General features: G+C 37.6%; 3 protein-coding genes across 3 annotated transcripts in view; all 3 read right to left on the reverse strand.

Moving 5' to 3' along the window:
* Positions 1–26,772, reverse strand: part of DIP-epsilon (Dpr-interacting protein epsilon) — a 332,816-nt gene that overhangs the window by 81,044 nt on the left and 225,000 nt on the right. The gene's annotated exons all lie outside the window — the stretch shown is intronic.
* LOC142227569 (neprilysin-1-like) lies at positions 10,418–12,385 on the reverse strand. The gene has a single exon (XM_075298079.1). It carries the CDS (start codon positions 12,383–12,385, stop codon positions 10,511–10,513), a length of 1,875 nt encoding a protein of 624 aa, XP_075154194.1. The 3' UTR covers positions 10,418–10,510.
* LOC142227570 (membrane metallo-endopeptidase-like 1) lies at positions 22,320–24,209 on the reverse strand. The gene has a single exon (XM_075298080.1). The coding sequence runs from the start codon at positions 24,207–24,209 to the stop codon at positions 22,320–22,322; it is 1,890 nt and encodes a 629-aa protein (XP_075154195.1).

Below are 26,772 nucleotides of genomic sequence, written 5' to 3' on the forward strand. Positions count from 1 at the left end.
TTCATCTTCATCAATCATTTGAGCTTACGAGTTCCAAAGCAAGAGCTTTCTAGGCCTTCCATCCCGAGGCCTTTATGAAGACAAGTATATCCTTTAGGTTGCAGTTCGGTACATCCGTCATATCCTGAAAGAAAAAGGAGACCAGTATATTGTTTCTTCTAAAGGATAATGCTGGACACTGTCACAGAAAATGGTAGGAGTCTTCTTTTGCCACTGGGTTCAGACACCATCTACAAATATCGCCAGTCATTATATCAATCCTTACTATGTGTTTTCCAAGTGTGTTGTGTCATGTTATGATGCATATCAATGGTCTCAAATCATCACTATGTGTCGCCTTCAGAAAATCAGAGTTCTTACGGCTCTTGCCGTTCCATATCAGTTTGGTTTGCTCGCAGTTCGCAAAGGAAGCCCGACGTCTTTTCTTTATTTGATTGTATTTGACATTGATCCTGTAAGTATATAAAGATAGCGGGGGGGAAGACATCTTTAACGATGTTGTTCATCCCGCGTGCGCCTTATTCCGTCAGCACATCCGCCTCCTCATTACCCATTATTCCATAATGTCCAGGTACCCAGCACAGAATGATATTTTGCTGTTCAGTGAGAGCTCTAAGCTCCTGGCTACCTTTGACGTTATGTTCGGTCTTTATTGCTGCCTGACTGGCGATGAAGAAGCTGATATCGCTCCTGAATATCGGCCTCATCAACAGTAGTTCCGCAGCTTTTGCAATGGAAAATACCTCCGCCTGAAAGATACTGCACCCACCATCCTTTTTATATTAATGCCTAATCCCCAACTCTTCGCAGTAAATGCCACTGCCAGTGCCTTCCTCCATTTTCGAACCATCTGTATATATATTCAAGTCTCCAAAATGTATGCGAGTCGCCATAAAGTCTGTTCTAATATCTCGCCCAGCTGAAGCAACGAGTTCCGAGCGAGTCCAGGCTCTTCACCTTCATGAGTATCACCTCCGCTGTTTTCCTGATATGCAGATCAAGAGGTCAGACTCCCATCAGCAACCTTACAGCACTAGCTCCGTTTTTCTTGGGTTAACACCTAATCCGAACCACTTTGCCCAATCGGATAACATTTGCAAGGCCTCACTCATTATATCCCTCTGTCGTAGTCCGACAGAAACCGTTAAAAAGTTTCGTGCGTATCTTCCTAGTACGAAGCATCGATCTCTCCGCTTTCAGTGCTTTTTCTCTTTATGCTTGCACATCGGTCAGTGTTTACTTAGTAACCATACTTTTTTATTGAAAATAAAGGGTGATACGGTCAAAATTTGGTCAATATAAACTTGACGTATTTCTTTCAATTTTGCATTTAAAAAACCTGAACACCCCTCATTTTGAAGGTGTGTGTGTGTAGAATGTTGCTTCTATTTTGATTTTGGAATTCACTCTTCAGTTGTCAAAATGCCGTCCAAACAAGAAGAGCAGCGTATCAAAATTTTGCTCGCGCATCGCGAAAATCCGAGCTACTCGCACGCAAAGCTGGCAAAATCGCTAAAAGTTGCCAAATTAACCGTTACAAATGTAATTAAAGTATTTGGGGAACGTTTGTCGACAGCCAGGAAGTCTGGATCGGGGGAAAATCGAAAACCGGAAGCCGCTGAGACGACAAAGAGAGTTGCCGGTAATTTCAAGCGAAACCCTAACCTCTCTCTCCGAGATGCCGCAAATAAGCTGGGTGTATCGTCTACAACCGTGCATCGAGCCAAAAAACGAGCCGGACTATTGACTTACAAGAAGGTAGTGACTCCAAATCGCGATGATAAACCAAAAACGACGGCCAAAGCGCGATCCCGGAGGCTGTACACGACGATGCTGACGAAGTTTGACTGCGTGGTAATGGACGACGAAACCTACGTCAAAGCCGACTACAAGCAGCTTCCGGGACAGGAGTTTTATACGGCAAAAGGAAGGGGAAAGGTAGCAGATATTTTCAAGCACATAAAACTGTCAACGTTCGCAAAGAAATATCTGGTTTGGCAAGCCATTTGTACCTGTGGCTTGAAAAGCAGCATTTTCATAGCTTCCGGGACTGTCAACCAAGAAATTTACGTGAGGGAATGTTTGAATAAACGTCTGCTGCCTTTCCTGAAGAAACACGGTTGTTCTGCACTGTTTTGGCTGGATTTGGCATCTTGCCATTACGGTAAAAAGGCCATGGAGTGGTACGCCGCCAACAATGTGCAGGTGGTTCCCAAGGACAAGAACCCTCCCAACACGCCAGAGCTCCGCCCAATTGAGAAATACTGGGCTATTGTCAAGCGGAACCTAAAGAAGACCAAAAAAACTGCTAAGGACGAGCAGCAGTTCAAGGCAAACTGGCTTTCTGCGGCAAAGAAGGTGGACAAGGTGGCTGTACAAAATCTGATGGCAGGTGTCAAGCGTGAGGCGCGGCAATTCGGATTTGGAAAAGCGAAAGCCTAACTGAATATTTTTCCTGAATTTTATACTAATTGAACTTGAAAAAGAAATTTAATTTGATTTTTTAAATAAACGATTTCACCGATTTACACGCCAGAGAACCCTCCCAACACGCCAGAGCTCCGCCCAATTGAGAAATACTGGGCTATTGTCAAGCGGAACCTAAAGAAGACCAAAAAAACTGCTAAGGACGAGCAGCAGTTCAAGGCAAACTGGCTTTCTGCGGCGAAGAAGGTGGACAAGGTGGCTGTACAAAATCTGATGGCAGGTGTCAAGCGTGAGGCCCGGCAATTCGGATTTGGAAAAGCGAAAGCCTAACTGAATATTTTTCCTGAATTTTATACTAATTGAACTTGAAAAAGAAATTTAATTTGATTTTTTAAATAAACGATTTCACCGATTTACACGCGTTTTCCCTTGACCAAATTTTGACCGTATCACCCTTTATGGCCAAAAACTTTTTGATCAGAAATATTAACGTAGGATATCAGTGAGGTATGCTCGACACCACGTCAGTGATATTGGTAAAATTAGACTACCTCAGCCACAGAGGGATATCCGAGATCGTGTCTAGAAATTTGTCTGATGCCATTATGGCAATATCATCCGCATAAGGCAGTCCCCTTGTCGTTGTTGCGTTTCTTATAGCATTCGCCAGTTCCGCTTCTATATTCCTGTGAAGTAATATCCCATCTATCCTGTCCTTTATAAAATCAATTATACCATTTCTTCCCAATGCAATCTTTGTATTATTAAAGGCGCTTTCGATGTCAAGAAAAGCCGCCAGATTATGTTCCCTTTATGCCATTGATCTCTCAATATGGTGCACTACAGTGTGCAGTGTTGAATCTGCAGATCTGCTATTTAAGTAGGCATGTTGACAGTTCGATAAGTTAAGTTGATTCTCTATGTGATTATCCAATATTCTTTCCAGCGTTTTTGGCAAGGAAGAAGTCAAGCTAATAGGTCTGAAGTAGAGGTGTGCACGTGACACGAAATTGTCGTGACTCACGAAATTTTTCGTGACTCACGCGTGAGTCGTGAGTCACGCTCATGGCAACGGCGTGAGCGTGATTAACAAACCAAAATGTCGTGCGTGAGCGTGAGTCACGAAAATATTATCTTCGTGAGTGTGCGTGAGTAAAGATTTACGCTCACGAAAGTAATCCCGCTCACCAACATAAAACGCTGAAGAGTTAAATTCATTTACAATTTTAGTGACACCTGAGATGTTAAAAGTGTAATAACGCTTTCGATTTTAATAATGCTCATGTTTTCAGACACGTCACAAAGGTAAATTACTCAAAAAATTGTTCGTGAGTCACGACATTTTTCGTGAGTCACGATATTTTTCGTGAGTCACGGTATTTTTCGTGAGTCACGATATTTTCGTGCGTGAGTACAAATTTTCTTTTCGTGAGTGTGCGTGAGCGTGAGTCATACCAAACAATATCGTCCGTGAGTGTGCGTGAGTAAGATTTTTCCGTCGTGAGTGTGCGTGAGCGTGAGTAAACTAGTACTCACGTGCACACCTCTAGTCTGAAGTCCTTAGCAGTTCCGTATACTACTCTGCCTGCCTTTGGAATGAAAATCACCCTGACCCTTTGCCAAGCCTTTGGCTTATATTCATGCTCCAAAGATGCCGCGAATAACTCCGTATAAAAATCACACAGTAGATCGAAGGACTTCTGTAATATACACGGGTAGATTCGGTCCAGCCCCGGAGATTTGTAAGGACCAAAACTGTCTAACTGATGCCTTCCTTGGTAACAATTTTCGAAAATGTGCTCCCCGTAACAAGTCTATTGTCTCCTCTGGTGATTTGGTCTAGCTGCCATCTGTCCTCTGTAAGTTCCCGGTAAACCTTGACTGTTGATAAGAACACGCCTCTGTGACACGAATGAAGTCATTCACTTTCGACTTTCTAGTTTCCTTTTTGTACTCCTTTAGACAGTCTCCATATTCATTCCATAACTGCTCCGTAGCACCTCTCTTGGCCGCATTGTACAATTTCCTTGATTTCTTCCTCAAGTTCATGTGATCGTTGTTCCACAATTCCTTGTGCTTGCTATATCATGTCCGGCTGATTAGGAACTATTTCGAAGGATCGTGAGATCCAATTTTCCATATCATATGCTACCTTATCGATTTCCTCCATAGTAATAAGTTTCCTGTACTTCCATAATGTCGGTGCATCATTTAGATGGTGCCGTAAATTGGTCCAATCTGTCCTCCTTGGATTCCTAAACTCTTCTAAAGAGGTATTCTCCCCGGTTTCCACCTTAGAGTCCTAAACTCTTCTACAGAGTTGTTATCCCCGGTTTCCACCTTCAATTCTATGTACTTATGGTCCGAGGAGCTAATCACGTTAGACACTTTCCAATCAGAGATCCTAAACCTCCTTGTGAAATTGCTGAACGTTAAATCTAGTACTTCCTTCTGTGTCCGAGTCTAGAACGTGCAATCCTTCCCCTTTGATTCTCCAGAAAGTATTCCATAAGGCTCTCCCTTCTCGGATTTGTGTGCGTACTAGTCCACAGTCATAAAATCATCATTTCCAATACTCATATATCCAATGTGAGCTAAAACTATCCGCTCGTTCGACTGTTGCGACGATATTTTTTATTTCGACCTCTTACAGTGTGGCTATACTGAAAGAGGTCGAAAATTCGCCTTTTCGATTGATTTCTTTCTGTAGTATGAAACAAACATGGAAAATAATATCCAACATAATTGTCGGTAGTATAAAACAAACCTGCGAATTATCACCGAAATCGGTATAATTTCTGTGATTGAAGACATTTCAATTAAAAATTAATTGGATGAATTAATTTCGTGATTGAATTAGAAAGTTTTTTTTGGGTGTATATATCGTGGCCTACAATTCTACGTAACGATAACATATTTGAATATTGGAAAAGTTCTCCTCTTCATATTGGAAAAGTTCTCCTCTTCAACATTTAAGAGCAGCGGCAATAAAATATTTAAGCGCCCACCAAAAAGTGTGGCAATTTGACAAAATTTCGGTGCAGTCTTTTTTGGAGTTTGCCTCCACCATAGGATGGGGGGTATATTAACTTTGTCATTCTGTTTGTAACACATCGAAATATTGCTCTAAGACCCCATAAAGTATATAAATTCTGGGTCGTGGTGAAATTCTGAGTCGATCTGAGCATGTCAGTCTGTTGAAATCACGCTAACTTCCGAACGAAACAAGCTATCGACTTGAAACTTGGCACAAGTAGTTGTTATTGATGTAGGTCGGACGGTATTGCAATGGGTCATATCGGTCCACTTTTACGTATAGCCCCAATATAAACGGACCCACAGTTTTGGCTTGCGAAGCCTCTAACAGAAGCATATTTCATCCGATCCGACTGAAATTTGGCACACGGTGTTGATATATGGTCTCTAACAACCATGCAAAAATTGGTCCATAATTAACAGGTTGGCTGATAAGTCCCCAGTCTGACACATAGATGGCGTTGCTAGTATTAAATGCATATTATTATACCCACCACCATAGAATGGTGACGGGGGTATAATAAGTTTGTCATTCCGTTTGTAACACATCGAAATATCGACTTCCGACTATATAAAGTATATATATTCTTGATCAGGGAGAAATTCTAATATGATATAACGATGTCCGTCTGTCCGTCTGTCTGTCTGTCTGTCGGTCTGTTTTAATCACGCTACATACTTCAATAATGAAGCAATCGTGTTGAAGTTTTGCACAAACTCGACTCTTGTCTGCAGGCAGGTCAAGTTCGAAGATGGGCTATATCGGTCCAGGTTTTGATATAGTCCCCATATAAACCGACCTCCCGATTTGGGGTCTTGGGCTTATAGAAATCGTAGTTTTTATCCAATTTGCCTGAAATTTGAAATCTAGAGGTATTTTAGGACCATAAAGAGGTGTCCCAAAAGTGGTGAGTATCGGTCCATGTTTTGGTATAGCCCCCATATAGACCGATCTCCCGATTTTACTTCTTGGGCTTATAGAAGCCGCAGTTTTTATTCAATTTACCTGAAATTAGAAATCTAGGGGTATTGTAGGACCACAAATACGTGTGCCACAAATTGTGAGTATCGGTCCATATTTTGGTATAGCCCCCATATAGACCGATCTCCCGATTTTACTTCTTTGGCTTATAGAAACCGCAGTTTTTATTCAATTTACCTGAAATTGGAAATCTAGAGGTATTGTAGGACCATAAATACTTGTGCCACAAATTGTGAGTATCGGTCCATGTTTTGGTATGGTGCCCATATAAAACGACCTCCCGATTTGGGGTCTTGGGCTTATAGAAACCGTAGTTTTTATCCAATTTGTCTGAAATTGGAAATCTAGAGGTATTTTAGGACCATAAAGAGGTGTGCCGAAAATAGTGAGTATCGGTCCATATTTTGGTATAGCCCCATATAGACCGATTTCCCGATTTTACTTCTTGGGCTTCTAGAATCCGAAGTTTTTATCCAATTTGCCTGAAATTGGAAATCTAGAGGTATTTTCTGGTCATAGAGAGGTGTGCCGAAAACGGTGAGTATCGGTCCATATTTTAGTATAGGCCCCATAAGAACGATCTCCCGATTTAACTCCTTGGGTTTCTAGAAACCGTAGTTTTTATCTGATTTGCCTGAAATTGTAAATATTCTGGTATTTTAGGCTCAAAAAACGTGTATCGGAATAAGTTTTTATCGGTCCACTTGGTAATGCCTCCATATAGACCGACTTCACTTCTTGAGGGTGTAGAAAGCGCACTGATCTTGAAAATTGCTTGAAACTCAATGTAAAATTTACAGATTTTACTTCTACAGATTTAAGATTTCAAATCAAGGCGTTATTTTATAATTTTCTTGCACACTTACAAGAGATGTTAATGATTCCTCTAAAACTCAAACAAAAATGTTTCTTATAAATCCAGAATCTGATATAGTCCTCATAGGAGAAATCTTTAAATTTATCTTCGGGAAGTGTCAAGTCCTCAAGCCCTCCTGAAATTTCAACGGAATATTTGGTTCATGGTGGTGGGTATTTAAGATTCGGCCCGGCCAAACTTAGTGCTGTATATACTTGTTTTTTATATAGTACCAACCTTCAAATGATTCGTGTCAAAATTTGACGTCTGTAGGTCAATTAGTTTGTGAGATAGTGTCTTTTGTGAAGCAACTTTCGTTATTGTGAAAAAAATGGAAAAAAAGGAATTTCGTGTTTTAATAAAATACTGTTTTCTGAAGGGAAAAAATACGGTGGAAGCAAAAACTTGGCTTGATAATGAGTTTCCGGACTCTGCCCCAGGGAAATCAACAATAATTGATATGTATGCAAAATTCAAGCATGGTGAAATAAGCACGGAGGACGGTGAACGCAGTGGACGCCCGAAAGAGGTGGTTACCGACGAAAACATAAAAAAAAATCCACAAAATGATTTTGAATGACCGTAAAATGAAGTTGATCGAGATAGCAGAGGCCTTAAAGATATCAAAGGAACATGCTGATCATATCATTCATCAATATTCATTCATCAATATTTCAAGGGAACTATGTTGCATAATAAAAACGAATTTTGACACAAAAAAAAAAAAAAACAAGTATATACGGCCGTAAGTTTATGTACCCTCCATCATGGATTGCGTAGAAACTTCTTCTAAACACTGCCACCCACAATTGAATTACTTAAGTTGCGGTAACGCTTGCCGATGGCAAGGTATCTTAAAACCTCCTAACACCATCTTCTAAATTGTATGTAAGTCCATACGTGGTATATATTAAATCAAAAAAGATCGATCCAATACGTATATAATTCAGTTTGACAAAGTAGACATACAACTTTGACAAAATTTTCTACAGAAATAAAATGTTAACAAAATTTTCTATAGAAATAAAATTTTCACAAAATTTTCTATAGAAATAAAAATTTTCACAAAATTTTCTATAGAAAGAAAATTTTGACAAAAATGTCTACAGAAATAACATTTTAACAAAAAGTTCTATAGAAATAAACTTTTGACAAAATTTTCTATAGAAATAAAATCTTGGTACATTATTTTTGGCTCTAGTGGCAACCATGATTATGAACCGATATGGACCAATTTTTGTGTGATTGGAACAATTTTGGTATGGTTGTTAGCGACCATATACTAACACCACGTTCCTAATTTGAACCGCATCGGATGAATTTTGCTCCTCCAAGAGGCTCCGGAGGTCAAATCTGGAGAACGTTTTATATGGGGGCTATATATAATTATGGACCGATATGGACCAATTTTTGCACGGTTGCTAGAGACCATATGCCAATATCATGTACCAAATTTCAGCCGGATCGGATGAAATTTGCTTCTCTTAGACGCTCCCCAACCCAAATCTGGGGATCGGTTTATATGTGCGCTATATATAATTATGGACCGATGTGGACCAATTTTTGCATGATTGTTAGAGACCATATACCAACACCATGTACCAAATTTCAGCCGGATCGGATGAAATTTGCTTCTCTTAGAGGCTCCACAAGCCAAATCTGGGCATCGGTTTATATGGGGGCTATATATAATTAAGGACCGATATGGACCAATTTTTGCATGGTTGTTAGAGACTATATACCAACACCATGTACCAAATTTCAGCCGGATCGGATGAAATGTGCTTCTGTTAGAGGCTCCACAAACCAAATCTGGGGAACGGTTTATATGGGGGCTATATATAATTATGGACCGATGTGGACCAATTTTTGCATGGTTGTTAGAGACCATATACCAACACCATGTACCAAATTTCAGCCGGATTGGATGAAATATGCTTCTCTTAGAGGCTCCACAAACCAAATCTGGGGATCGGTTTATATGTGCGCTATATATAATTATGGACCGATGTGGACCAATTTTTGCATGATTGTTAGAGACCATATACCAACACCATGTACCAAATTTCAGCCGGATCGGATGAAATATGCTTCTGTTAGAGGCTCCACAAGCCAAATCTGGGGATCGGTTTATATGGGGGCTATATATAATTATGGACCGATGTGGACCAATTTTTGCATGGTTGTTGGAGACCATATACCAACACCATGTACCAAATTTCAGCCGGATCGGATGAAATATGCTTCTCTTAGAGGCTCCACAAGCCAAATCTGGGCATCGGTTTATATGGGGGCTATATATAATTAAGGACCGATATGGACCAATTTTTGCATGGTTGTTAGAGACCATATACCAACACCATGTACCAAATTTCAGCCGGATCGGATGAAATTTGCTTCTCTTTGAGGCTCCGCAAGCCAAATCTGGGGATCGGTTTATATGGGGGCTATATATAATTATGGACCGATGTCGATAAATTTTTGCATGATTGTTAGAGACCATATATTAACACCATGTACAAAATTTCAGCCGGATCGGATGAAATATGCTTCTGTTAGAGGCTCCACAAGCCAAATCTGAGGGTCCCTTTATATGGGGGCTATACGTAAAAGCGGACCGATATGGCCTATTTTCAATACCATCCGACCTACATCGATAACAACTACTTGTGCCAAGTTTCAAGTCGATAGCTTGTTTCGTTCGTAAGTTAGCGTGATTTCAACAGACGGACGGACGGACATGCTTAGATCGACTCAGAATTTCACCACGACTCAGAATGTATATACTTTATGGGGTCTTAGAGCAATATTTCGATGTGTTACAAACGGAATGACAAAGTTAATGTACCCCCATCCTATGATGGAGGGTATAAAAATGTGTTTTTCTTTGTTAGACCGGGGACTTATCAGCCAACCTGTTAATACTAAAATTTTCGCGATCGAAGCAATTTCAATTAAAACATTAATTGCAATTTATATTTTATTATTGAATTATAATTTTTTGTGAAACTTCTTTTAATAATAATCTATTTGCTTGAAAGAACTTTGTCTTAACTATGGCATAACTTTCATGTTCTAAAATTTAGATTACAATTTTTTATTCGCAGTAGGTTAATATATTTTTAGTGCTGAGATTCTCAGTCTGGCCATACAGATCATTCGTAGACACAATAAATACTATTGCAAATTTTCTTTTTAAATTACACCTTTTAGTACAAACGACATTTTTCCATTGGATTCATGGGACTATTTACAGGACACGAAAATGCAGCAGCAAAATCATTGGAATTCATAACAATCTGTTGCAGATTACCCTTATGACCCTCATCATTGCCGCAAAAGAATTGTGCGATATTTAAGAAGAACAATTGATCTCTGGGTATAGATGTTGTATAACTGGGAGTATGAGTTTTAGTTTCACTAATATAGGAACGATAGGCAATCTTTATTCCTATTGCATCGGCAGTACGTTCCAATGGTTTATCATCTTCATTTTGGGCATAAAGGCATTCGGTGAAGTTAGCCATCATAGGATTATTTATAATATCATTGTACATGGATGTCGTATAACCTTCTCCATCGCGTTCCAAACCGCCACTATCAATGCTATGAGCAAATTCATGACTCACAAAGAAGCCCAGAAAAGACCATAGAAGGACATTGTCATAGCTGTTGTCATAGGCGGGTGGTTCCAGATATGCAAATGGAATGATCACATTATTGGTGTAAATATCATAGCCGGTGCTGTCAAAGTATTGTGAGCTATAGCTTAGGTTTTCATAGGGAATCAGGCGATTGAGCAGAGTGTTTTTTAATAATTTCAAATGATTTTGATGATAATCACTAGGATCAAGATCTCCAGTATTCTCATAATAGTTATTGATAAAGTCCTCATTAACATTTTCTGGTAAATTTCCCACATTCACTTTTATCGATGAAATTTTCATCTTTAGAATGGCAAGATGAGAAGGTCTTAGGTGTAGATGATTCTCATTGAGTACGTCTATGAGATTGTGGTAAACTGTTTTTATTATCCTCGACACCAAATTCCTTTTCTCTTCGGCATGTGGCAAAAAGTATTTTGAGGAATATAAAAAGTTGGCAGCCAAATCCATTTTTTTCTTAGCGTCTCGAATACAATCATTATCATAATCATCGTTGACATATTTCAAAAATTTAAAAAATAAATAATTAACCAATTCTTGGGCTTCGGATGGTGGTACGATATAGTCATTGAAAAATTGATAGTAGTCCACATTATTGATAAAAATCTCATCGTCATTAGAGAGTTTTCCTGGCATCATAGCTTCTAATAATTTCCACAGATTTGGATATTTGTCCCGTAATTCTCCATAGACCATGGACTCGGCATCTTCTGAAGTTGAGTAATTTGCATACATTTGCTTCCAATAGGAATCTACTTTCATGAATGAAGTATGGTATTTAAAACTGCCGGTAAAGGAATATCCCACATTGGCTAAAACAAATAAAATATCACGAGCTTCATTGGGATCCTCTTCCCCTAGTTCGGGTAAATTAAAATGAATCTGTAAAGTTCCATCTTCTGCTCGATAGGGCACCACACTCACTAGAACATTGGATATGTCATAGCCATGTAACTCGCCCACAAGTTTAAAAATATCCAAATTTTCCGAATTCCATACGATATTCTCATCTCGCACAGCATGGGACTCCAAGATAGGCCATTCCAAACCCGGCCCAGGTTTCAAATATTTAAAATAATTCATAGTATCTTCTTCAGAGATTCTCAAGCATGAACGGTAAAGAATCTTTAATTTTTGTATTGCATTCTGAAATTGTGATTTAGGGGCTCTCTTCTTCAATAGCTCCTTAAATTTTTTATTAAATTTTGTTTCCACCAAGCCTGACATATCGGAATAATTGTCTGTGCCATAGGTCGTTTGCCAATTAGCACAGGCATATGTATAGAAATCTTCACAGGGATCTATATCGGTATTCAAGGCCTGTTCGATCATTTCTATTCGCTCCTCTGCTGGTATTGTGGCATTAGTCAGTGTTAAAGCTGCCACAATCAGGGAATACATTCCCCATAATTTCAACATTATTTCGTCGGTGCACTAACTTTGCTTTTAAAAATTCAACTAACTTTTGTTAAATTTCAACTGCAATACTTAATAGAAAAAATCTCTTTTGTTTTGATATACATGAATTTGAATATTTAATGACCACTGATAGCGAAGGTCAGAAAAGCCAGATAATTTCGTAAGACCGTGCGTGTTAATAAGACTGGAGCAGTGCCGTTGATATTTGCGTATAAGATTTCAGATTTGGCATAGATTTTTGAATATACATTTTTTTTTTAATTTCTTATCATTTTCACTTACTTAAATATTTTATAGTAAATTTTATAAATTTCCAAATTTGTACTCTTGAATTTTGGAAAAACATATATATACGGCTGGGCCGAATCTTTTGGAGGCTCGTAGAAGGATCATAGTCAACGAAATATATCGATCCGTCTGTAACTGTCGCACATTGTGGAATACAATTAAAATAATGCAGGCAAAATTCCTTCCATTTATGGATGGACTTAAGTTAATTCTTTTACTGAATTTTTGTTTGCAATATGAAAAGTAACTTGTGAAATTGTAACCTTCATAGCTAATTCCCAAAAGGTACATGTAGGCCGAAATTGGAAATCGGATCATAAATATTCCCAGAGTTTTCATATCATTATAATGCCCACCACCTTAGGATGAGTTTGCGGATAAGTTCCCTTCCTTTCCCTTTATAACACATCGAACTATCGATTTCCCATCATTTAAAGTATGTAATACACTGGTAGAAAAAACTTCGTTATATTAACGAAATGTATCATTAAAATTGATCAAATGAAACAAATTCGTTTATATAACCAAATTTTTCGTTAATATAAGGAATTTTCTTTTAATTAACGAAACGTTTCATATTATTAACGAATATTGTCCTAATAAAAATATGTGGTTATATCAATGAAAAATTTTCGTTGGCTCAATTGTAATGAAATTTTCTTTGTGTGTAGAGGTCTGCACAATTATGTGCAGTGTACACGTGTTTTGGCGACATGAGAAAACCTATTCGAATTGGTTGTAAAACAAAAAGAGAACTTGAGAACAGTGATGCCACTGCGGAACAGGGTGTTTTAAGTTAGTGCATATGTTTGTAACACACAGAAGGAGACAAGATAGACACAGGGTGTCTTTGGCAATATTGCACAGGGCCGGCCCACATTGAGGTTTTTGATACCAAAAATGGAAATTAAAAGTACACAAAATTCCACATCACTAGCGCAAAAATTGTGTCTTTGACAAGTACCGCTGTGTCACTATAACAGGTTGGCTTATAAGTCCCCGGTCTAACAAAGAAAAACACTTTTTTTTTGTCAAAATTCGTTCTTATTATTCAACATAGTTCCCTTCAAGAGCGATACAACGATTATAACGACCTTCCAATTTTTTGATACCATTTTGGTGGTACTACTTCGGTTTTGCCTCAAAATAGGCCTCAGTTTCGGCGATCACCTCTTCATTGCAGCCAAATTTTTTCCCTGCGTGCATCCTTTTGAGGTCTGAGAACAAGAAAAAGTCGCTGGGGCCAGATCTGGAGAATACGGTGGGTGGGGAAGCAATTCGAAGCCCAATTCATGAATTTTTGCCATCGTTCTCAATGGCTTGTGGCACGGTGCGTTGTCTTGGTGGAACAACACTATTTCTTCTTCATATGGGGCCGTTTTGCCGCGATTTCGACCGCTCCAATAAATATATAATAGTCAATGTTGATGGTTTTTCCCTTCTCAAGATAATCTATAAAAATTATTCCATGCGCATCCCAAAAAACGGAGGGAATTACTTTGAAAGCGGACTTTTGAGTCTTTCCACGCTTCGGAGACGGTTCACCGGTCACTGTCCACTCAGCCGACTGTCGATTGGACTCAGGAGTGTAGTGATGGAGCCATGTTTCATCCACATATCGACGGAAAAATTCGGGTGTATTACGAGTTAAGGTTAGGTTAAAGTGGCAGCCCGATTAAGATTCAGGCTCACTTAGACTATTCAGTCCATTGTGATAATACGAGTTAACAGCTGCAAACACCGCTCAGAATCATCAACACGTTGTTGTTTTTGGTCAAATGTGAGCTCGCGCAGCACCCATTTTGCACAGAGCTTCCGCATATCCAAATATTGATGAATGATATGACAAACACGTTCCTTTGATATATTTAAGGCCTCTGCTATCTCGATCAACTTCATTCTACGGTCATTCTCTTTCGGGTGTCCACTGCATTCACCGTCCTCCATGCTCACTTCACCACGCTTGAATTTTGATTTCCCTGGGGCAGAGTCCGGAAACTCATTATCAAGCCAAGTTTTTGCTTCCACCGTATTTTTCCCTTCAGAAAACAGTATTTTATCAAAACACGAAATTCCTTTTTTCCATTTTTTTCACAATAACAAAATTTGCTTCACAAAAGACGCTCTATCTCACAAACTAATTGACTTACAGACGTCAAATTTTGACACGAATCTTTTGAAGGTTGGTACTATATAAAAATAATATGCATTTAATACTAGCGACGCCATCTATGTGTCAGACCGGTGACTTATCAGCCAACTTGTTATCTCGTCTTCTTCTGGGTGTTGCAAACATATGCACTAACTTATACTACCCTGTTCCACAGTCTGGCGCAGGGTATAAAAAATGTGTTCGCAGACAGACGGACGGACATGGCTAGATCCACTCAGGGATATGCTTGAAAATTAGTACCATAGTCAAGTGTGCCAAAGTTTATTGAAATCGGTTCAGATTTAGATATAACTCCCATATATATATTTCGCCCGATATGGACTTATATAGTCCCAGAAGCCAGAGTTTTACGTTAATTTGCTTGAAATGTCGCACTAGGAGTACAATTGGTAGTATAGTCAAGTGTGCCAAATGTTACTGAAATCGGTTCAGATTTAGATATAGCTCTCATATATAGCTTTCGCCCGATTTACACTCATATGACCACAGAGGCCAATTTTTTACTCCGATTTAGTTGAAAGTTTGCAAAGGGAGTAGAATTAGCATTGTTGCTATGCGTGCCAAATTTGGTTGAAATCGGTTCAGATTTAGATATAGCTCCTATATATATGTTTTTCTGATTTCGACAAAAATTGTCAAAATACCAACATTTTCCTTGTAAAATCGCCACGGCTTAGTCGAAAAGTTGTAAAAATTACTCTAATTTTCTTAAACTTCTAATACATATATAACGAGCTATTAATCATAAATAAACTTTTTCGAGGTTTATTTTAATTTGCTTCTGATTTAAATGTTTACTAACATTGTGTTCCACCCTAGTGCATTAGCCGACTAAAATTAGGAGCCTATAGATTTTGTAGAAGTCTATCAAATTCTGTCCAGATCGAATGATATTTAAATGTATGTATTTGGGAAAACCATTTATATATAGCACCCAACACATTTGGCGGATGTGATATGGTATCGAAAATGTAGATCTACAAAGTGGTGCTGGGTATAATATAGTCGGCCCCGCCCGACTTTAGACATTCCTTACTTGTTTAATCAAAGTTTAGGTCGCAATTTCAGTTCAATCGACTTTAAATTTAGCAAAAGTATGTGTTTTGGGTCAGAATAGAACCCTATTGATATTCTAAGGAGCCAATTGCTCTTACGTATTGTCCTTTTAGTTTAATTAATTTTCCCCTTTGTACCACTGTACCATTTTATTATAGCACCCCCCTAACGCGGTTCGTCCGCATACGTGGTTCATCCGCTTACGCAATTCGTTCGCTTACGCAGTTCGACCGCTTACGCGATTCGTTCGCTTACGCAGGTCGCTTGCTTACGCGGTTCGTCCGCTTACGAGATTCGTTCGCCTATGCAGTTCGGCCGCTTATGCGGTTTGTCCGCTTACGCGTTTCGTTCGCTTATGCGATTCGTTCGCTTACGCGTTTCGTTCGCTTATGCGATTCGTTCGCTTACGCAGTTCGGCCGCTTACGCGGTTCGTCCGCTTACGCGATTCGTTCGACTATGCAGTTCGGTTGCTTACGCGGTTCGTCCGCTTAAAGGGTGATACGGTCAAAATTTGGTCAGGGGAAAACGCGTGTAAATCGGTGAAATCGTTTATTTAAAAAATCAAATTAAATTTCTTTTTCAAGTTCAATTAGTATAAAATTCAGGAAAAATATTCAGTTAGGCTTTCGTTTTTCAAATCCGAATTGCCGGGCCTCACGCTTGACACCTGCCATCAGATTTTGTACAGCCACCTTGTTCACCTTCTTCGCCGCAGAAAGCCAGTTTGCCTTGAACTGCTGCTCATTCTTAGCAGTTTTTTTGGTCTTCTTTAGGTTCAGGTTGAAAATAGCCCAGTATTTCTCAACAGTCTACACTGAGTTCTCAGTGTAGACTGTTCTCATTAACTGAGAACACTGAGTTCTCATTAACAACAGACGTGTTTACTTTTTGCACTACTATGACAAAAGTCTGTGGAGAGTGTAAACTTGTAATTTCTATTTCTACTGGCGTTGGAACAGAATTCAACGAGTATATTAAATGTGCATCTTTATAGGGTCGATTCTTTCATCCACAATGCTCGCATTTGTCATCTGATCATATCAAATTGTTGATTAATTATCCAAACTTCCTATGGCGTTGTGATTCCTGCATTGTCATTTCAAATGATACACAAAACAAATTCAATGTTCTCTCACAGCAAATGAGAGAAATGCAAAAGAAGTTGAGTGAAATCGAGAAAAAAACTCAATGGTTGCAACGATGATAATTCTATGTGTCTACATAAAAAAGCAAATATTTCGAATACAAACATAAACAAAGAGAATAATGTAACTGTTTCTCCTCCGCTCTCTTCTCTCACTGTTCCTCAGTTGAATAATGTGGATGAGGTGAACGAGAATTTTGTTGATGCGTTGACTGCACCTAGTGCCGACGATTTTATCACTGTCAGAAAGAAGAAAAGAAACAAAAATAATAAAAGGAATAATCAAAACAAAAAAAAAGTTTTTGGTGCCAATTCTGCTTCTAGCACATTTGAAGTAGTGCATAGCATGAAATTTCTCCATGTCTCTAAATTCAAGACAACAACTAAACCTGAGGAGATTACCAAATATGTTGCTGATAAATTGGAAGTCAATTCATCCACTTTGACTTGTGTTAAGCTTGTTAAAAAAGATGCAGACTTATCTAAGCTCCATTTCGTCAATTGTAAACTTGGAGTTCCTGAACCATTGTATCATAAAGTATTCAATAAAGATTTGAGGCCACTGTCGGTGAAATTAACTCCCTTCATCCATAAGCCAAAAAACTTAGACGTGTTCGGCGAAACAACCAGAGAAACGTCATAAACAATTTTAAATCATCTTCTAGTTTATTAATATACTTTCACAACGCTGATGGACTTCGAACTAAAATCAACGATATTTATCTATCTGGATGCTCTCATGATTATGACGTCATCATTATTGTAGAGACTTGGCTGACATCACATTTTTTATCTAGTGAAATTTTAGATAATTTTTATACAATACATCGAAGAGACAGAGTTCTTTCTAACAACATAACTAGAGGCGGTGGAGTATTTTTGGCAGCTGCTTCAAAATTAACTAGTATGCGAGTGGAACTTCCTTATAAACAAGCCAAAATAGAGCAAATTTGTGTGGCCGTTAATTATTCAGATCTTGATGGCAAGATGCCAAATCCGGCCAAACCAGTACGGAACAACCGTGTTTCTTCAGGAAAGGCAGCAGACGTTTATTCAAACACTCTCTCACGTAAATTTCTTGGTTGACAGTCCCGGAAGCTATGAAAATGCTGATTTTCAAGCCACAGGTGCAGATGGCTTGCCAAACCAGATATTTCTTTGCGAACTTTGACAGTTTTATGTGCTTGAAAATATCTGCTACCTTTCCTCTTCCTTTTGCCGTACAAAACTCCTGTCCTGGAAGCTGCTTGTAGTCGGCTTTGACGTAGGTTTCGTCGTCCATTACCACACAGTCAAACTTCGTCAGCATCGTCGTGTACAGCCTCCGGGATCGCGCTTTGGCCGTCGTATTTTGTTTATCACCGCGACTCGGAGTCACTACCCTCTTGTAAGTCGATAGTCCGGCTCGTTTTTTGGCTCGATGCACGGTTGTAGACGATACACCCAGCTTATTTGCGGCATCTCGGAGAGAGAGGTTAGGGTTTCGCTTGAAACTACCGGCAACTCTCTTTGTCGTCTCAGCGGCTTCCGATTTCCCCCCGATCCAGACTTCCTGGCTGTCGACAAACGTTCCCCAAACACTTTAATTACATTTGTAACGGTTGATTTGGCAACTTTTAGCGATTTTGCCAGCTTTGCGTGCGAGTAGCTCGGATTTTCGCGATGCGCGAGCAAAATTTTGATACGCTGCTCTTCTTGCTTGGACGGCATTTTGACAACTGAAGAGTGATGTCCAAAATCAAAATAGGAGCAACATTTTACACACACACACCTTCAAAATGAGGGGTGTTCAGATTTTTTAAATGCAAAATTGAAAGAAATACGTCAAGTTTATATTGACCAAATTTTGACCGTATCACCCTTTATATCATACCCTTAACCACCCCTACTGTGGGCTGTCATTGAAATAGGTTTGGTTGATAAAGCGTAGTTCGATATTTATGAAAATAAAGGGGCACATGTTTATGTGAACTTTATCACAATCTGAACAGATATGTCTGATATTAGTTGATTCTGCACTTACAGAATTAGTATGCCACTAATATTGAGTCCATTATTAAACAAGTCGGGCGGGGCCGACATTTTCGATACCCTATCAAATCCGTCGAATGTGTTGGATGTTTGTTATATTTAAAGCTGATCCGATCTGGACAAAATTCGTTAGACTTCTACAAAATATATATACATAATATTTAAGTCGGTTAAGGCCCTGGGGTGGACCACAATGTTAGTACCCTATTCCTATTTCAAAGCTTCTCTAAGTGGTTTCACAGTAATGTGGAACGCCGTTCGGACTCGGCTATAAAAAGGTGGTCCCTTGTCATTGAGCTTAACATGGAATCGGGCAGCACTCAGTGATAAGAGAGAAGTTCACCACTGTGGTATCACAATGGACTGAATAGTCTAAGTGAGCCTGATACATCGGGCTGCCACATAACCTAACCTAACCTAACCTACCCTATTCCATAGTGTGACGCAGGGTATAAATCTAAAGCAATATTTAAATCTAAAAGTAATAGCTGACTTCGCATAAGTGTATTTATGATTTATCGGTCAACAGATAGTTATTAGAAGTATAGGAAAATTGGAATCATTTTTACAAGTTTTCGACTCAGCAGTGACGATTTTTCAAGGAAAATTTTGGTAAAGGGTGATATGGTCAAAATTTGGTAAATATAAACTTGACGCATTTCTTTCAATTTTGCATTTAGAAAACCTGAACATCCCTCATTTTGAAGGTGTGTGTGTGTAGAATGTTGCTCCTATTTTGATTTGGGAATTCACTCTTCAGTTGTCAAAATGCCGTCCAAGCAAGAAGAGCAGCGTATCAAAATTTTGCTCGCGCATCGCGAAAATCCGGGCTACTCGCACGCAAAGCTGGCAAAATCGCTAAAAGTTGCCAAATCAACCGTTACAAATGTAATTAAAGTGTTTGGGGAACGTTTGTCGACAGCCAGGAAGTCTGGATCGGGGGGAAATCGAAAACCGGAAGCCGCTGAGACGACAAAGAGAGTTGCCGGTAGTTTAAAGCGAAACCCTAACCTCTCTCTCCGAGATGCCGCAAATAAGCTGGGTGTATCGTCTACAACCGTGCATCGAGCCAAAAAACGACCGGACTATCGACTTACAGGAAGGTAGTGACTCCAAATCGCGATGATAAACAAAATACGACGGCCAAAGCGCGATCCCGGAGGCTGTACACGACGATGCTGACGAAGTTTGACTGTGTGGTAATGGACGACGAAACCTACGTCAAAGCCGACTACAAGCAGCTTCCAGGACAGGAGTTTTGTACGGCAAAAGGAAGAGGAAAGGTAGCAGATATTTTCAAGCACATAAAACTGTCAAAGTTCGCAAAGAAATATCTGGTTTGGCAAGCCATCTGCACCTATGGCTTGAAAATCAGCATTTTCATAGCTTCCGGGACTGTCAACCAAGAAATTTACGTGAGAGAGTGTTTGAATAAACGTCTGCTGCCTTTCCTGAAGAAACACGGTTGTTCCGTACTGTTTTGGCCGGATTTGGCATCTTGCCATCAAGATCTGAATAATTAACGGCCACACAAATTTGCTCTATTTTGGCTTGTTTATAAGGAAGTTCCACTCGCATACTAGTTAATTTTGAAGCAGCTGCCAAAAATACTCCACCGCCTCTAGTTATGTTGTTAGAAAGAACTCTGTCTCTTCGATGTATTGTATAAAAATTATCTAAAATTTCACTAGATAAAAAATGTGATGTCAGCCAAGTCTCTACAATAATGATGACGTCATAATCATGAGAGCATCCAGATAGATAAATATCGTTGATTTTAGTTCGAAGTCCATCAGCGTTGTGAAAGTATATTAATAAACTAGAAGATGATTTAAAATTGTTTATGACGTTTCTCTGGTTGTTTCGCCGAACACGTCTAAGTTTTTTGGCTTATGGATGAAGGGAGTTAATTTCACCGACAGTGGCCTCAAATCTTTATTGAATACTTTATGATACAATGGTTCAGGAACTCCAAGTTTACAATTGACGAAATGGAGCTTAGATAAGTCTGCATCTTTTTTAACAAGCTTAACACAAGTCAAAGTGGATGAATTGACTTCCAATTTATCAGCAACATATTTGGTAATCTCCTCAGGTTTAGTTGTTGTCTTGAATTTAGAGACATGGAGAAATTTCATGCTATGCACTACTTCAAATGTGCTAGAAGCAGAATTGGCACCAAAAACTTTTTTTTTGTTTTGATTATTCCTTTTATTATTTTTGTTTCTTTTCTTCTTTCTGACAGTGATAAAATCGTCGGCACTAGGTGCAGTCAACGCATCAACAAAATTCTCGTTCACCTCATCCACATTATTCAACTGAGGAACAGTGAGGGAAGAGAGCGGAGGAGAAACAGTTACATTATTCTCTTTGTTTATGTTTGTATTCGAAATATTTGCTTTTTTATGTAGACACATAGAATTATCATCGTTGCAACCATTGAGTTTTTTTTCTCGATTTCACTCAACTTCTTTTGCATTTCTCTCATTTGCTGTGAGAGAACATCGAATTTGTTTTGTGTATCATTTGAAATGACAATGCAGGAATCACAACGCCATAGGAAGTTTGGATAATTAATCAACAATTTTATATGATCAGATGACAAATGCGAGCATTGTGGATGAAAGAATCGACCCTATAAAGATGCACATTTAATATACTCGTTGAATTCTGTTCCAACGCCAGTAGAAATAGAAATTACAACTTTACACTCTCCACAGACTTTTGTCATAGTAGTGCAAAAAGTAAACACGTCTGTTGTTAATGAGAACTCAGTGTTCTCAGTTAATGAGAACAGTCTACACTGAGAACTCAGTGTAGACTGTTGAGAAATACTGGGCTATTTTCAACCGGAACCTAAAGAAGACCAAAAAAACTGCTAAGGACGAGCAGCAGTTCAAGGCAAACTGGCTTTCTGCGGCGAAGAAGGTGGACAAGGTGGCTGTACAAAATCTGATGGCAGGTGTCACGCGTGAGGCCCGGCAATTCGGATTTGGAAAAGCGAAAGCCTAACTGAATATTTTTCCTGAATTTTATACTAATTGAACTTGAAAAAGAAATTTAATTTGATTTTTTAAATAAACGATTTCACTGATTTACACGCGTTTTCCTTTGACCAAATTTTGACCGTATCACCCTATAGTCAGCCCCGCCCGACCTTTTACTTTATTCACTTGTTTTTCATTAACAATAAATATATTTATTATTTTCAAACATATACACACATACATAAACACACACTTTAAAATAGACGACATCTCTTTACTGGATTTAATGGCGAAGCCACAGGACATTGAAACGCTTGAGCAAAATCTTCAGAATTCTTAACAATTTGATGAAGAGTAGAAGAATCCACATCATCACTGCCACAATAGAATTGAGCGATATTAAGGAAAAATAATTGATTCCAAGGCAAATAAGTAAATCGGGGTTGTAAATGTTGGCGATTTTCATTGACATAACCACGAAAAGCCAAACGAACAGTTATAGTATCAGCAAAACGTTCATTGATATTTGCAGTTTCCAATTGCTCATGTAAACATTCCATTGTTTGTGAAAATTTAGGATTATCCAAAATATCCTGGTACAATGGACTCTCACTACCATGAGGATCATATTGTAGGCCATTTGTATCTAAGGCATGACTAAATTCATGACTCACCAGATAACCGAGCAAAGACCATTTGAATATATCATCATATTCGATATTGTATAAAGGGGATTGAAGATAGGAAAATGGTATAATAACCATATTGATATCTTCATCGTAACCAGTTGAGGAAAATTGAGCCAAGCTATGAGTGAAATTTTGAAAAGACAATAAACGATTAGAAAGACGATGTTTTAATAATTTTAGGTGATTTTGGAAATAGTTATTCTCAACCATAGCTTCAATATTGCTGTAAAATTCATCAATCTTCTCATCATTAACATTTTCTGGAAGATTACCAATATTAACTTTCAAATGCAAGATTTTCTCTTTTATCTTCACTAATTGTGATGGACTTAAATTCATTTGGTTTTCTTCTAAAATGTCATTAAAGTATTGGTAAATTTTCTCGGTGATTGTATTCACTTCGGCATTGTATAGCCTAGATTTGGTAGAAAAGATTTTGGTAAAATACAGATAGTTAACAGCCAAATACATTTTTTCATGGACATCTTTTACACAATCCTCCAAGGCATCTTCATAGAGAAAATCCAAAAATCTCAATTGCAAATAATTCAATAGCTTGGTTATCTTCAAATTTGATTGCGTTAAATATTCCAAAAGAAATTGATAGTACTCCAGGTTTACTATATGAACTTCATCTTCGGTTTGGATCTTTGCGGGAAGCATTGTTTCCAATAAACTCCACAATTGAGGATATTCTAATTTCAGTTGATCATAACTCAGAATCTCTTCATTATCCTTTGACGAATATTTCTTGTAGGTCTTCTTCCAATATATATCATTCTCCATAAATTCCTGGGCATACAAGTAAGCCTTGTCTTCAGGGAATTCCATGAAAATCATAGCTTTAGCTATACCTTCAATAGTTTGAGTACCATCCATGGAATTTATATCTGGCAAATCGAATTGTATCTGCAAACTTCCATTTAAATTTCGATGTAAACTTATATTAACCAAACAATTATTAAAATCATAACTCATTAATTCACCCAGCAATACGAAAACATCAAATTCGGAATTATTCCATTCAATAGCATCCTCTTCAGCCAGTATCTGCAATAGCGGCCATTCCTTGCCATCTCCCGGTTTGATATAATCAAAATATTCCAATAACTGGTCATTACTCTTCATCAGACAAGATTTATAGAACAACTTCATTTTTTCCAAGGCCATTGTATTGTCTCCAATCACTTCCATAAAATCTTCATTCTCCAGAATTTCCTTTAGTTGTGCATTCATTTGATAATCCAATAATCCCATCATTTCATTGTAATCTTCTGTGGCATATTTCCTTTGCCAATTTGCACAGGCATATTGATAGAAATCTTCACATGGATCATAGCTTGTATTCATAGATTCTTTAATGATATGCAATTGTTTAATGGTAGGCGAATTTATTAATTGACCTCCTATTAATCTCGACCAGATCATGAATAGAATTCCAAATATCTTCCACATTTTTTCATTCACCATCTGAGAGACACACTTTTCAACGTTGACATTCTAAATGAAACTGTTTTGCCTTCAATGCCCGCATATTAAAGACAATTGAAAATTTCCACTCATTTTCTTTGTGATGAGTTCAAATGGTGGTTTTATTAAATTAAAATTTTTGGGTATATTAATTACTTCTTCAACAATGAAAGTGAAATTTTTGAGTATACACTCAAAAAAAAGTGAACTCACTATTTCACTAAAGCCAATTTAACTATATTTTAGTTCATGAAATTATTATATTTGGAGAAAGTTTCATTTACTCAAATAATTTTTTGCGTACGTTAGTTAAATGAACTAAAAGACGGAAAAAAATTGTACACAAATGAAGTAAAAAGTTTTACTAAATTCGTACTTCTCACAAAATAGTTCATTATTTCTTTAAATTTGTAAATTTTACCACAACAGCGTCCATCATGAACTTCGTATGTCACTAAAGAAATTCTTGCAATTTTGAACTCCAATTTTTTCCTTCAAACTACAAAATTTTCTTTAAAAAGTGAAAAAAATTATTTATGTCTAATAAATTTTCTTGAATTTGTCGAAGAATATTTACTTATTTTTGTGATATCGGCGTGATGCCAGCGCTTGTAATACTGTTTAGTTAAAAATTTCTAAAACTATTCAAAATTTTCTAAAATTAATCAAAAGTTTTCTTCCCGGTGGGTTCACTGTTTTTTCAGTGTACTTGATGATGAAGAGGCGGTTGAATAATATGAGTTTTTAATTGCTCTGGGTAAACAGTTTCAATTACACCATTTCCAAAGCATAGGCTGATACCTCAATCTTATACAAAAAGTATATATGGCCGCACGTTCGGCCAGGTCGAAGCTTATGTACCTTCCACTATGGATTGCGTACAAACTTCTAATAAAGACTGTCATCCACAATTGAATTACTTTGGTTGCTGTAATACTTGCCAATGGCAAGGTATCTTAACACTTCCTAACATCGTCTTCTAAATTATAAGTTAGTCCATACGTGCACTGTTAGAAAAATATGTTTTTTCATATGTTCCGATATAAACAAAATGTGTTTCGAGCACAATTTTAAAACACAATATATTTAAGTGCAAACATGTAATGTTCCTAAACTAACACTAAATGTTTGGGACATCTATGTTAATATGTTCGAATATATTATGTTTGGGGCATGAATGTTTCATAAAAATCATATGTGTGAATGCAAACATATATAAATTTCCAAATTTCGACTAAACATACATATGTTGTGATATTTTATTCAAAGCGACAGAGAGAGCATAGAGAAAGAAATAGAGATGGAAACCGGGAGAGTTGACGAAAGATATCAACATAACACAGCGAAAGAATCAAAAACAATTTCTATGAAACCGCTTGTATGTTGTTTCGGAAAACTATTTTATGATAAGGCCAACAATTTGATATGCTTAAGTCTAAATATTATTTAATTTGAATAAAGAAATCAGGGGTCTTCATAAAAATAACGAAAGGGCACTATACTCTTTTTATAGTTTGGACAGTAAAATGAAATAAGGAGGAAATAGTGAAAAATTAATGAAATAAGGAGGAAATAGTGAAAAAATACACAGTAAAATGTATGAAAACAAAGTTTAGTTCCTCTTTATTAATAAGTAGTCCACGAGGAGTTGACGGATACCATCAAATATAAAAGCGGGCATTAAGTTCGAGTTTTGCAGCTAAAACAATTTAAAAAGTTTATTTTCTTTAAAATGAATTATTAAAGAAAAATAAAAGGCATTTTAGAGCGATGGTGTTAAATGCTAGTAAAAAACTGTTCACGCCTAAATATATTTATGTTTATATTATAAAATAATTTATGTGTGTTTATACTCGACTCCACGTTCTTCTTTTGTTAGAGTTTTTGAATTCCTTCCAAATTTTAAAGTTTTGTACCAAAAACAGTTTACAAAATTGTTATTTTTGCAATAAAAAAATAATATTTTATCCAAAAATGAGTCAATTTCGTTTATATCAAGCACTGTTACTGACTATAAATCCTTAATAACCCACATTTCAAAGTTTCATTATAAAAATTTAATATAGTATAAATATAAATGAGTAAATTAAGAAAAAAAAGTATTCGGTCGGAGCAGGGATTGAACCCACGACCCTTTGCATGCAAGGCAGACATGCTAACCACTGCTCCACGTGGCAAACAAATGTATGTTTCTGTTAAATAATGTTATGTTTGCATGGGCTCGTGGGCGCTGCAAACTATGCTATATAAATGTAACTTATACACGGATGAAAAAGACTGTTTTTCATATGTTTGGCTATAAACATTATATGTTTGGAACACAAATTTTTAAACACAATATTTTTGAGTGCAAGCATATAATGTTCATAAACTAGCATAACATGTTTGGGACATATATGTTAATATGTTAGAACATATTATGTTTGGGACATAAAATGTTTGTAAATATAATATGCTTGGATGCAAACATATATTAATTTAGAAATAGCCTATAAACATATATGTGTTTAGTAGCTTGGAGCGCTATTTAACAGGGAGCGATATTGAA

Source organism: Haematobia irritans, chromosome 2, assembly GCF_050003625.1.
Source record: "Haematobia irritans isolate KBUSLIRL chromosome 2, ASM5000362v1, whole genome shotgun sequence".
NCBI lineage: Eukaryota > Metazoa > Arthropoda > Insecta > Diptera > Muscidae > Haematobia > Haematobia irritans.